Below are 14,498 nucleotides of genomic sequence, written 5' to 3'. Positions count from 1 at the left end.
AACTGTGTAGTTTAGCCATGTACTTACGTCTGATGACTAGCAGGTCTCCGTGTAACATTACAGACACGATATTTCCGCCTCATCGTTCCACAATGAGTCACTTCAACCTTCAGACCTGGATTAAAAGAGAAAGAAAATACTGACATCAGAGAATGCTTGTAAAGACACAAGATGTTTCGCAACAGAACTTATTCATACCTTCTCTAAGATTTGCTATAATTTCTATGTATACCGTTGGAAGAAAATAATAAGAATGGTTAAACATTCCTAATATAATCCCACAGATTTGTGGCCCCTAAACCTTCACACAAAACAGGACTAGGTGATATTTTACAGTGGTGCTTTGCTTTTTCAAAAATTTCCCTTTTGTATATTTTTTTCAGACTCAAGCGCTGATGTCACCCAAATGAAATAGAATGATGGTTTTTCCTCTTCTCTCTTAACTTTATGGGATTGCTATGTTATTGCTGCGATGACTGACATGTTGAGCCAAAGGATTTAACACACTAGTGTTATTCCTCTTATATTATAAATGAAAACTGTGCCACTATTTGGTGGTTTCTAAATTTCAATGACCCAATTTTGGAGGGCCCTTGGGTTTAAAAAAAAACATGGGGGGGGGGGTGTTAGCTTGATCAATAGCAACTTAAATGTATCTTTTCTAAGCATGCCAAATCCAAAAACCAATTTCATGAATGTTGATGTGTTAGCTTGAATTTTTCCAAAAGGTGGCCCAACTAAAGGCTCTGATATGTAGGAAAACCCAGTGGCCTGTGAAGACAAATTGATTTGGATGTCAGCAAATGGCATTTTCTTTCTCCCCCCCACACAAAGGACACAGACAGCACCTGAAGGCATTTTTCCCTGTTGATGCTTCCTTCCTGCTCGCCATATCTGGGAAAATAAAGCTCTACATATCCCCCTCCCCCCAAAAAAAATCAAGGCAAACATAGGCATCCTGTTATCTCCTATATGCAAGGACTACAACTTTTGGGAGATAACCATGTTTCATTGAGAGGTGTCTTTTCCTCCATTTTGTGAACATTCATATAATTTTTGATGAGTGAACATTGCGGAGAACAAGGATTTCCTTCTCAAAATCTGTCCATTTCCAGGGTGGAAGGAAGCCATAGCCTGTGAATGCTAAAAGGAAATGAAACAGCAAATGTGATCCAAATCAAAGAATCCGTATTTGTGCTTCCTCTTCCCATCGAGTAGAATTGGCCCAGACAACATTCACACCAGCCAAACGGACACATATCTTTAAAAAGGCTACACTTTTGCAAGATTTCAAGTAAGAATATACAAGACCTTGGAACGGTGGTACACTATCAAAAACATAAGATTATTCTGGATTTGCAACATTTGAGGGCCTTTTACTTTTTTTTTAATCCCTCTTCGTGCAAGATCACACCATGGCACACTGCCCAGGAAAAAAAACACTGCTGATGCTTGCCATAAAGGAACCACAGCTGCTACTCTGAATGCCATTGCGTAGTACCGATCATTAGAACTGAAATGGAGGCTAATCAGCAAATCTGCTTTGTCTGAAGCAGTGACACATATCAAAAAAACATGTCTCCCTTTACCTTCTTTTTTTGGGGGGGGAGGGGGGAAGCTACTTTGCACTACTGCTAATTTAAAATATGCATATGCATCCTTTGATTTAAAATAGGCAAAGTAGCTTCAGGTACACACAAAATGTATCTTCACAAGGGGTGTCTTTCTTCCAATTCAAATATGGCAATATTTTTATTTATTTATTTATTTATTGGTACTTCTTGCCTTTTCTCCAGGAGCTCAAGATTGCATACATGATATTCCCCCCGACTTCCATTTTTCAAACAACAATGTCCAATAAAGTTGGTTGGCTTGAGGGGAATAACTTGGCCAAAGCCATCCAATGTGCTTCCATGGCTGATATTGGATCTGAATCTAGATCCCAGTCTATAGACCAATATTTTAACCATGACAGGTAATCCTCAAGTTATGACCGTAACTAAACCTGACATTTACAGTTGTAAGTCATAATGGTCGTAAATCCGCTTATCACATGACTGATTTGATTTTAAAACTTTTTTTGTGATAGTTGTTAAGCGAGCCTGGCAGTTATTAAAGAAACCCATTGTTCACTATAGGCTGGGGTTTGCCAAAAACCAGAAGCAAATGCTAGTTTCTGGCAAAAACATCCTAAATTGTGGTCATAGGATCATGGGATGCTATAAACGGCCATAAACATGGGCCAGTTGCCAAATGCCCAAAATACAGTCACGTAACCCCAGAGGGGTTAACACTGGAGTTTCGGAAGTGTTAAGCAATCAGTTGTAAGTCGGCGACTACACAAGAATCAATATTTTGATACTGACTGAAGTCAGTAATAAATGAAACAAGTCGAAATACAAATGGGGGAGGGTCCTTGGTGCTCTCTGAGCTTGCTTGTTTTCTTGCAAACATTTCACTACCCTAACTAGGTAACATCTTCAGGGTTAGTAAGGAGTGTTATTTGCTGTCAGTTTACAAGTATAAATATCTAAAACAATACTATTTAAACATATTAATTCAATGCTCCCTATGTCTTACACTTGGTGCATTTGTAAGGTGACTGATTGGCTGGCACATAACCAACCTAGTTTTGTCAGGAAGCTGCACTACGGCAGCTGAAAGAATACAGTAGTAAAAGTCAATCAGAGATGATGCACAGCATGGCTAGAAGGCAAGAGATAAAGACGCAGCACACAATTCTGGCAATGGAGCCTTTTTGGAAACACAAACTGAAATCTCTACAGAACAGATAGCTGAAAAAAATCCCTTCATTGTTTATTACATTTCCAAGAATCCATTGCCCATCAAATAGATGCCACGCTAATGAATCACTATGTGGCACCAAAGATAATGTAGCATTGTATGTTTTTGATGAATGTAGATGTCTGAGATCTAAGCAAGCACCTCCTAAAGCAATAAGATTAGCACTGTGTGGATTAAATGTTACATTTTTTAAAAACTCACCCTTTATTTCTTTGGTGAATTTTACACGGTGAGAATCAGTAAGAGGTCGTGGCTGTTCATCAATGTTGTGTATATCAAGAACTTCACACATGAACTGAATTACAGGTTGTGCTTTGTAGAAGGCAGTGGCAGAAACTAGGGAGGGGAAAAAAGAAAATTTGTCTTCAACGCTGTCACACAATCACTACCTAAGATAAAGGATCCCATCAACTGGAGAGTCTACATTTCATCCCAGGGATTCTTTAGAAGCATTATGGTAACAAATACCTTTTCTGATTGACATGTTTTATTTAAAAGCTTAAGATTTCATGAGTTGCAGTTCATAAAAGCTCCTGCCTTTTAATCAAATCTGTTAGTCAGAAAAGGTGCTATCAGACTCCTCCTGACAGACTAACACTGCTGTCCTCCTCCAATGCCCAGGAGTTCTTTGTTTTTCCTCTGATTTATTCTGATTCAGATGCTGGTATCGAGACAAAATGCAGTTGAAAACATGACATCAGATAGGGCAAATCTGTGGCACTGGGAATTTTGAATATGTTTGGCTGCGAGAGAATGATTATAAACAAGATTCATATGCCAGTTAAACAGTTCCCTTCACTGACATAATCACCAAGTAGAAAACTTGTCTTATATCTGAAGTGGCAAACCCCGCACTTCAATTATGTCATGAATAAATATTGACTTTTCCAGTACTAAGCAGATTCCTCATTCTCTTATTAACAGTACAGACAAAATATTTGAGTGTACACACTGCATTCTTTCCAGCTCCAGCTCCAGCTCCAGGAGCTGGAAATAGTCCTCGACTTAGGACTGCAATTGAGTCCGGAATCATGGTCATAAGTCCCTGTGTTTCTTAAGCAAAGCACATGACCTGATCCAATTTTGACAATTTTTGTGGTGATCATTAAAAGAACACAGCAGACATTTTATGAATCCATTTTATTCAATGGAAAGTTTTTGCCAGAAACCGAAAGTAAAGGCCAGAAACCAGCAAAAACACATCAAAAATTGCATTCACATAACTGGGACGCTGCAAATAATTGCAATGGCAAGTCAACTACCAAGTGCCCAAATTGCAATCATGTTGCTGCATCGTAACTTTGAAACTGGATCATTTTTGAGAGTCAATCATAACTTGTCGCAAAGAAACCAGTCATAAGTCGAGGACTACCTGTATCTCTATTTCAGGCTGGCTGAAACAGTTTTATGCTTTAAAATATTCTTCAATTGATTTAAATGGATTCTGTTTTCATAAAATTTCTAAATAAATAGAATTAATTTAATCTGGAATCTCAGCAAAAGCTTGTGCTTAATATTTGGAAATACAAAATCATATACTCAACTCCTACTTAATCATGGAGCAACCTGGCAAATGTTTGACTAGTTGCTATATCTGAGCCTTTCTTCCATCACAAGAAGTTATGAAAATTATTGATTTAAATTTATTAACTACCAACCTCCAGTGGACTCTGGTTGGCTGCAAAATTAAAAATATTAAATCAATAGCAGGCTAAAGAAGGAACCCAGGCTAAAATAGTCTTGCTAACAAAATCCACAAAACAAAACAGAGGCCATTAAGCAATGGTAAAGATCAACACAAGCCTAAGACCAATACTGGCGAAAGGGGTGCCACATACTACGCCTTGAATTTTTGCTGGTAAGGTTAGACATAAACACAACCAATCAATAAAAACTATTTCCATAGGAATTTTAAATTTTGGAGTAATGTTAACCATTTTTCTTTGGAGAGAGCATTTTAAAGATTGATTACCCTGTGTGTTGGTTTTAATTTATGTTCAATTAAAAAGTTTTTTTTAAAAAAAATGCATTTTCATATCCATGCACAACATCAATATCTTTTACAAATCCTCCCTGCCATTTATCAAAACAGAACTGGGGGTTACCATCTATATTCAGCATCATTTTCCACATTGCCGGCCGAACAGACTGATGAAATCCAAACCAGACTTCCCTGCCACCTCCCAACGGATGATCATAGCCTTCAGGAGCAGAAAAAAAGGAACGGCCTACAGGTGTATACCTGTATGTAGAGAAGGAACTAAGTGTTTATTGATCTATTTCACATGTCACCATAATCTGGATTAATGCATTGTGGCTTATAATAATAATAAAACAATAATTAAAAAAAGAAAAACAATACAGGTAATTCTCGAGTTATGACCACAATTGGGATCAGAATGTTCATCACCAAGCATTGCAATTGTTAAGTGAGTCATGCTTGTTTTCACTACAATTTTTGCTACTTGATCGCAGGGATGGTGCAACAATGGTAACTTCTAGGATGAATCAGAAGTCATTTTTTCCAAGACCACTGTTAAGTTCCAAACATGATTAAACAAATGGTTAGTTAGGGGCATGCTGACCTAGCAGTTAAGATGCTGGGCTTGTCAAACCAAAAGTTGGCAGTTTGAGAGCCAAGTACCATGTGAAAGGGTGAGCTCCCGTTTCTACCCCACCTCCTGCCAAACTAGTAGTTTGAAAGTATGCAAATGCAAGTAGATGAATAGATACCACTTTGGTGGGAAGGTAACCACATTCTGTGCGCCTCAGCATATAGTCAGGCCAGCCACATAACCACAGATGCATTTTTGGACAACATTGGCTCTCTCAGCTAGCAAATGGAGATGAGCACCGCCTCCTAGAATCAGACACAGCTGGACAGGGGAAACCTTCTTTTTTTCAAGTTGAGGGCTACCTGCAGTTCTTCACTTATGACCATTCATTTACCAACCATTCAAAGTTACAAAGGTGCTGAAAAATATCCCTTAGGGACCAATTCTTGCACCTGCTTGCACCTACGACCATTCCCGCAGTCATGCGATTATGAACACGGTGCTTTGCAACTGGCTTGCATTTACAATAGTTACAGAATCCCAGGAACACATGAGTGCCACTTGTGACCTTTCTAGCTGGCTATAGAAGAGCAGACAGATCTTGGGGTGGGGAGGGTGGGGCAGTTAAACACATCATCAGTGTAGAGTGCTAGAATTGCCACAAGAGAAACACATCATAGTGTAGAGTGCTAGAATTGCCACAAGAGTCTCTCCTGAATTCCATTGACCCTTATCAAATACCAATTAAGTGCTGTCCGTTAGTTGACTAGGTTCTTGCGCATTGGTGTCAATCAATCATCTATGTTGCAACCTTATGAACAGTCCTGATTCTTTGCACCTGACACTAGCTTCCGTCAAGTAATGTCAATGGGAGAAACTAGATTAACTTAAAGACTGTGTAATTTGTTTAATAACTATGGTGAAAGTGGTCATAAAATTGGGACTAGTCATATTGACTTGCTTTATGACTGCATTGACTTATGACAGAAGTTCCAGTTCCAATTGTAATCTTAAGTCAAGAACTACCTGTACCTGCAAAGCAAAAGACAGCATTTCAAAATCCTCACTTAACTTAAAAGGGGTTGCTAATTGTAGGATCTCACTTTGAGTTTGCAAATAGAAAACAAACTTTTAGACAAGATCTTCTAATAGAGCTGTCCTCAGCTTGATGCTCTATGGTTGTACTGGAAATTATAACAGCTGAAATCTAATCTAATACAAATAGAATGAATCAGAAAAAATCAGGAATGAAAAATAGCTAGATTTAGCACCTTCAGTCTACACAAACAATTTATCACCCACTATTTATTATCTTTTTTTTTCAAAACGGAGAAAGAGAACATTCTAAGAGAAAATAGTTTGCTTGAATTATCTAATGAATTCATCACAGAATATTTTTTAAAAAAACAAGAACATTTTACACCTCACCTTCCCTAGTACCACTAAATCTGGAGTTTTACTTTCCTTCCAATTCCCACCTACAAGGGTCTGTCTCCTTTTTGGGGTAAGAGACTGTTGGGGTCCTGAAAACCAGGTTTGTAGGACATTTAACCTTGAAGGCACTAGGCTGAGGTTAAACAGGTTACCATATTTTTCAGAGTATAAGACGCACCTTCTTCCCTTAAAAAAGAGGCTGAAAATCTGGGTGCGTCTTAGACACCGAATACAGCATTTTTGCCTCCTGAAACCCCGCCCCCTTCATCAAAATGGCTGTGCATAGCCTTTAGGAAGCTTTTAGAGAGATCCTGGGGGCTGGAGAGGGCAGAAATGAGCAAAAAACGGCCATTTTGCTCAATTTTACACCCCCCAGGAGCACCCTATAAGCTTCCTAAAGGCTATCCATGCCTCCCCTTTTTTTACGAAAAACAGGCCCGTTTTTGCAAAAAATGGGCAGTTTTTTGCTCATCCCCCCCCCCCGGTACCTCCAGGAGCACTCTGCACGCTCCCTAAAGGCTATTCATGCCTTTGGGGGGGGGGGGGACGGGTCTGTTTTCGTGAAAAACGAGCTGTTTTTGGAGGTTTGCAGAGTGCAAAAACTTTTTTTTAATTTGCCTCTTCAAAACTTTAGTGCGTCTTATATTCCGGTGTGTCTTATACTCCAAAAAATATATAAGTGTTACTTCCTGAAAGTATATTTTCATATACAATTGCTTCAAAAACACATGTTTTGTAATGCCAAGAAACAGTCCTAAAATACAAGACAAGCAACACAGCTGGCATTTCTCCTGCTTTAGTGTCTGTCACTTGGTTTTATTGTCTGTCACTTGTCAAATTCACAAGTCTCCCATTGCCTTTGATCTTCACTTAATGACATCCTTGTGGAAAACCTTTCCAATGATTCAAGAATTTTCCTATTCATTTCTACCGGAACTAATCTGCTCAACAAACAGAACTGAGAAAGTTTCAGTTATCTCACTAATGCAAAATGCCCGCTCTCTTTTATCTCCCAAACCTTTGCATGCAAGTCTAAAAGCAAAACTCCAGGAAAAAATTATCTCTGGAAATAAATGGCACAGAGCCCATTAGGAAACTTACTTCATGGAGGGTAAATGTCGTAGCACCACATCAACAGCATGAACAGGGTTAGTGCTGATTGGCTTGTCCAATTCCAGAGGCTCAGGTAAGGTTCGTCCAGTCAGAACTTCATGCAATAGGTGCCAGCTTACCCGGGAAACAAATTTTATGGACACCTTGAAGGGACGATCTTTGCCACCTTCTCCTGGCAATGTTACATCCAAATCAACCTATTGGGAGAAAAAGGCATGGAAGAGGAAGTAAAAAAAGTTTTCAAGCTCAGTGTGAAAATTAAAGAGGTTTGCATACAAATTTTAATTTCATTTCTTTGCTAATCCATTTCAATTACATGACTTAAAGCAGCTTTAATTCCCTAGCTGTTAAATCTATGGCTATTCAAGGAAGAAATTCCACTATACTGAAGACAAGGAAATGGCAGCAAGTTAAATTCAAATATGGAAAAGAAATATTTAAAACACCATATTGAACTTAGGAATCTGGAATCCTCTTATAACCAAGCAGTCTCCCCTTTAAACTGCAAACTCGACATATATGAAAAAAAAAATCAAATATATCTGTATTTACACATCATTGAACTTGAAATCCATAATTTATCCTTACAAAAAAAGTAGCTTTATTTACTATGGCAAATGTTGAAAAGATTGTATAGGTTTAGGTAAGGTAGAATTGAGATAATTTATGTTTATTAATGTTTAATTAACTTGTCATTTATTTAATTGTCTATTTTATTGCACATCATGCAGATTCACATTTGTGAGAAGCGCAGCTATACAAATTTGCTAAATAAATAAATAAATATCAATTCATAATACAGATTTAGAACTGTTCTCAGTGGGAGCCTATTGCTACAGGTGCTAAATAGAAATTTAAAGCCTTTTCAACAACTGCTCCTATTCTCTGGAGCAATTGGGGAGAGGAGTTAATTCTCTTTGTTATTATACACTACCTAGAATCACACTGAGCTGGGCAGCTTCAACACTCTACTAAATAAATAAACTATGCCCCATGGTGGTTTTCTTCAAATTTTGCACTGTAGCCTGAGAAAGCTGTTTTAAAAGATTATTTAGGACTACATAAAGAATATAAAACATTTTGAAGTTAGAACATCTGAAAAACACTGTCAGGATCAGGCTTGGCAGATAAAAGTATCCCTTCCAGTATTTTGCAGTCACACAAAATACTACATAAAATATGCATCAGCATTTCATAACTTCATATTCTGTGCTTTTAAAGGGAGATCAGCATGCAGAAGGATGGTCCAAGAGATAGTGTAGAGTTAGAGAGACCATCCATATTGTTCCTATTTGCTGATTAAAATAATTAATTTGGAGCAAAAATGCACATTTGGATGTTGGGGCTTTAGGCAATGACTCTTCAGTGCTTCTTTACATTATCCTGTCTTCTGCAAACAGCCTGTGCTTAACTCCCCCACCCGCCTATCCCTTCCATCGCTGCCCTTTTGACTATTCTGTACTGAAATGCCTATCCCTACTGCCTACCCTCACTGCTGGCCTGGGATCTAGGCTCTGGGCAAAACTTTCCCATCCTGCCATACGCATCCTGGGGCCATGCCCTTGTCCAGTTCCTGGATCCCTGACCAGTAACAGGAATAAAAAGATGTTGGCAAATGTCAGCTGGGTGCAGTGGGGAAAGGCAGTGGACTGAAGGGCAGTCAAAAGGGCAGAGATGGTGGGAGGTAGGTGGAGGGGGATTTGAAGCAAAGGCAATTCATGCAGGGCAGGAGAAGCATGAGGTCTTTGCCTAACAATCACAATCAGGACTGCCAGAACTGCTGTCACTAAATGGCACAGTGATCTGGTGTTTTGTTTAACAACTGTTTCACTTCAATTCTGATTCTATTTAAGACATGGATTAACCGTCTATGTTCATACCAATATGTCAGGACCCACCCTGAAATTAAGAACTACATCCCCTGCCAAACCTTAAGAACTCAGCATCTCTTACAGAAACATGTGCGCAGTCCCTGCTTGACAGGTCAAAAAGTACACTTTTGCCAGGAAGTGGATTGAAGACTCATTAAAGCCTATCCAAATTTTATGTATTAAAGTTTAAGTCTGTGGATACTTCTGGAATGTCATTCTCCAAGAGGCCTGGGTGACCCTTCCTTGTGGCATTCAGAAAAGGCACTGAAAACCTGCCTTTTCAAACAAGCCGTGGTTTAATGTTTTGTGACTTCACCAAGGGGTAACTGATGAGGGAATGGCTGAAATGGATCTCACCGTTTGTAACAGGAGTTCAACTGGGTTGTGTAGTACTCCCTTATTTTTCCCAGAAAGAACGTTGGTCTTACCTGAATGTGTCTTTTCAGGGGAAGAGAGGGAGGGGTCACATGTGGGTATTCTCAAAGCCTGATTGGTCCAAAGACTGAGAGAAAATTTCTTAAATACTCCTTCCTTCCATTCCTGCCCAGTTTCCTCGATGGCGAACAATGGTTCTGAAATAAATACAACAACGAACCCCCGGGAACCCCCCCCCCGGTCCTCAACTTGGCCCCAACAACCAACCAGGGCGGGTTGTGACCCCTCCCTCTCTTCCCCTGAAAAAACACGTTCAGGTAACACCAATGTTCTTTTTCCAGTGGAAGAGAGGGAGGGGTCACGTGTGGGACATACCCAGGCTTAGTCCCAGGGAGGGAAAAAAACAACTATGGCCCAAGGGGAGTATCAACTGCCACCTCCTGCAGCCACACTCTGACCAAAGGAAGCATCCGCCGAGGCAAAAGTATCCAGGCGATAGTGCCGGATGAAAGGAGTCGGGGAAGCCCAAGTAGCGGCCCGACAAATGTCCTCAAATGGAGCCCCAGTATCCCACGTCGCCGTGGTCACAGCACTCCTAGTGGAATGGGCTGTTATAACCGACGGAACGGGACAACCCGCCGCCTCATAACCCCCAATGAAGGCTGGCCGCAGCCAACGGCCAATAGTAGCCAAAGACACCCTGGCTCCCAACGTCCCAAGCTGGAAAGAGACAAATAAAGCCTCCAACCTGTGGACCCCCACCATCCGGCTGAGATAAATGCGCAAAGCGCGACAAACATTCAAATGGTGCCAGAGTCTCTCCCTATTACTAGAGGGGCCCGGACAAAAATCGGGCAGAATGATTTCCTGCGCCCTATGGAGTGTTCACCTTAGGGAGAAAGGTAGGGTCAAGGCGCAGAACCACCCTATCCTGGTGAAAATGGCAAAGGTCATCCTTGGATGATAGGGTGTCCAGCTCTGAGATACGCAAGTCGAGGTAATCGCCACCAGAAATGCGACCTTAAGGGACAGGAATCTTGAATGAACAGATTGGAGCGGCTCGAACGGGGGTCCTATCAAAGCCCTAAGAACCAGGGGCAAATCCCAGGTAGGGAACCTGTGGATAGGAGGAGGCCTGAGATTGGCCACCCCCTTAAGGAAACGCTTGACCAGAGGACTTGAGAGAGGAAAGAAGTCCCCACACACCCCAAGACCGAAGACAGAGCCGCCACCTGCCGATGTAGGGTGTTGTGTGACAGACCCCCGTCCAGGCCATTCTGCAGAAAGTCCAGGACGTTAGGAATTGTGGCCCTGGCCAGGTCAATGCCTAGTGGGGCACATCACTTGACGAAGGCAAACCACTTGGAATTGTAAATTCTGGTTGCCAACGGGCATATAACCCTGGAGGACAGGTTAGCCTTCCTTAGGATTCGCCATTCAAGAGCCAGGGGGTCAGATGGAGCCACTGGGGCTCCAGGTGGATCAAGACCCCTTGGCGCAAGACGATCTCCTCCCGCGGAATCCTCCATGGAGGGGCCATTGATAGCTGGACTAGATCTGCGAACCAGGGTCTCTTGGGCCAATAAGGAGCTACGACAATTACTAGGGCCCTTTCCGCTACCACCTTCCTGAGGGTCCCAGTGATGAGGGGAATAGGAGGGAAGGCATAGAGAAGGCCCGAAGGCCACCTGCTCCGGAGGGGTCTGTGCCCTCCGTGTACTGGCTCTGGAATCGGATGAAGAATCTTGGCAAGTGTGAATTCGCAGGTGTGGCGAAGAGGTCCACCAGAGGGGTGCCAAACCTCCGACAGATCTCCCGAAACAGGTTCGGGTGGAGCTGCCACTCGCCATTGTCCACGGTCACCCGACTCAGCCAGTCCGCCTGGTGGTTGGACAGGCCGGAGATGTGTTCCGACACCAAGGACGACAGATGTCATTCCACCCAGGCGCCGAGCCTCAGGGCCTCCAGCCAGAGAGCCTGAAAGTGAGTCCCCCCTGACGATTTATGTGGGCCTTGGTGGCCACATTGTCCATCAGGAGAAGCACGTGATGGCCCTCCACAGACCTCCAGAAGTGTTGTAGGGCCAGGCGTGCTGCCTTCAGCACCGAAAACCCCAGGGACTGAATACTCCGAATGGTGAGCCGAAGGTCTGAGACTGCCTGAGGGAGGGACCCCGCCTGGACTAAGACGTCATCTAGGTAGCTTTGGAGTCTGACTTGGATGGAACGAAAATGAGCTGCCAAGGCCGCCAGCACCTTCGTGAATGTGCGAGGGGCCGAAGCCAATCTGAAGGGGAGAGCCCTGTATTGGTAATGATGGTCCCCGTGAGAGAACCTCAGAAACCTGCGATGAGCGGGGAGAATTGGAATGTGGAGGTAGGCCTCAGTCAGGTCTACCGATGCCAAAAAGTCCCCCCTCCAGATGCCCTGGAGAATGGACTTGAGGGAGGACATCTTGAAGCGTCTGTAAACCAAGAAGCAGTTCAGGCGCTTGAGGTCCAGAATTGCCTTCCAGCCCCCCGAACTCTTCGGAACCACAAACAGGTTGGAGTAGTGGCCCTGACCGTGTTCCAAATGGGGAACCGCCTCCACCGCCTGAATGTCGAGAAGGTGTTTTATAGCCTGATCCATCAGGCGGCGGTGCTCCAGGCTCCATGATGGAGGGAACGACTTGAAGAGATTCGGAGGGTTGGAGAGAAACTCTAGCCTGAGACTGTGACGAACTGTGGCTCTGACCCAAGCGTCCCATTGATTCGCATAGAGGGACAGATGGCCCCCTATGGGGGGACTCGGGTTTGAGTCACCTCCCCCTGCGGTAGGGGCGACCGCCTCCGCCTCAAAAGGGCCACCTGGACTGGTGCTGGAACCTGTTGTGGTCCTGGTAGGCCGGTTGTGGGAATTGCCTGTCAGATCTGAAAGAAGAGAAAAGCTGATGATGGTCAAAATCGGGGCCCTATATCACGACCTGCGATAAGGGTGAGCTCGGGACTCATTCTTTTTGGCATTAGATGGGAGGACATTTTTCTTATCTTTGTTCTTGACTAAAATTGGGTAAAGAGCCTCCCCAAAAAGGTGAGGACCCTTGAAAGGGGCAGCTGCCAGATTCCACTTGGCCTTATTATTCATCTGCCAGTTACACAGCCATAAAAGTCAGCGGGATGTAACCGAGGTGGCCAAGGCGCTGGAAGCAAATTTGACTGTGTCTATGATCGCATCAGGAGAGAACTGCGAAGCGGCTATGATTTTCATAAGGTCCTGGTGAATACACTCATCCTGGATTGGGATGCGATCCTGGAGCTGGCGGAGCCACATCACCGTAGTGCGATTAAAGTATGAGGCTGCCGCCACAGATTTTATGGCGCAGGCAGAGGCATTAAAATTTTTCCGCAAAGTAAGCTCTGCTCGCTTGTCCTCAGGTTTCGTTTATCAGCTGCATCCCCGGACACCACAGAGACGAGGAGACTAGGGTAGCAACTGAAGTGTCAATAGTAGGCAGCTGGAGGGCCTGAGTAAAAGCCTGCTCCACATTGTAGAAGCGGCGCTCATTACTTCCAGGGTTGGAAAAATTGGAAGGGCGGGCCCACTGGTTGGTCACAACTTCCATGAAGGGGGGGCGGAATCTACTCCTTTTTCGTGGCCGTGTTCGAAAACATGGCCATATCTGGGTCCCTAGGCGGGGGAACCGTGGGGTCCCCAGCCCCAATCTTGGTGGTCTTCCTTGCCTTGTTCAACAGGTCCTGAACATGGCCGGATGAAAGAGACCCGAAGAAGAGGGGGAATCAGGAGGAGCTGTGTCCTTGTCCTCTGAAAACCCCATGTCCTGGAGATTCTCTTCCCCCAGGACGGAACCCATGCTAACTATGGATGGAGAGGAAGCCCTATACTGCTGACGGCTATGGCCGCCTTGGGACCTAGAGGAGTGGGAGCTTCTGTCCTGCTGGGCAATGCCCCTAGAAATGGCTGCAGAAATAAGCCTTTTAATACCCTCGGGGAGACGGTCCAAGTCCTTGATGTCCTGATAGGCGGAACTTGGACCCTGCGGAGCCAATCTATGTGTAGAATGTAGAGCTTTAAAGGTCACTTCCAAGGGATCTGCAGGGACCCCCTCGCCAATCCTGAGGAAACCGAAGGGGAAGGGGACCCTCTGTGCCTGGAATAGCCACGGGATCTGACCGGGGAGGCCTAAGGAGAGGACGGACTGAAACCCCTAGGCGAAGTTGAATGATTAGAGGTGAGCCTGATATGGAACCTGGACCTGCTGGCCAAGCTAGGCCCGACTGTCCTGGCCTGCTTCTCGGCCCTGGCGAAGGTCTTTTCCAGGGCCTTGTATCTCCTGGCCTCCTCCC

At 43.6% G+C, this 14,498-nt stretch overlaps 1 protein-coding gene across 2 annotated transcripts in view; it reads right to left on the bottom strand.

Moving 5' to 3' along the window:
* Window positions 1–14,498, bottom strand: part of LOC116515853 (protein argonaute-3) — a 60,317-nt gene that overhangs the window by 25,101 nt on the left and 20,718 nt on the right. For both annotated transcript variants that reach the window (XR_004256280.1, XM_032228131.1), the window contains exons 4-7: window positions 7,896–8,104; window positions 4,911–5,047; window positions 3,007–3,141; window positions 28–115 (exon numbers count right to left, since the gene is read on the bottom strand). Coding sequence is in view for 1 of the 2 variants with exons in the window: in XM_032228131.1 (XP_032084022.1) it covers window positions 28–115; window positions 3,007–3,141; window positions 4,911–5,047; window positions 7,896–8,104 (569 nt within the window). In the remaining variant the exon portion in view is untranslated. The remainder of the gene's footprint in view (window positions 1–27; window positions 116–3,006; window positions 3,142–4,910; window positions 5,048–7,895; window positions 8,105–14,498) is intronic.

The sequence above is a fragment of the Thamnophis elegans genome, chromosome 12 (assembly GCF_009769535.1).
Source record: "Thamnophis elegans isolate rThaEle1 chromosome 12, rThaEle1.pri, whole genome shotgun sequence".
Taxonomy (NCBI): Eukaryota; Metazoa; Chordata; class Lepidosauria; order Squamata; family Colubridae; genus Thamnophis; species Thamnophis elegans.
The sequence above is the reverse complement of the archived record's forward strand: the minus strand, read 5'-3'. Positions and strand labels throughout refer to the sequence as shown.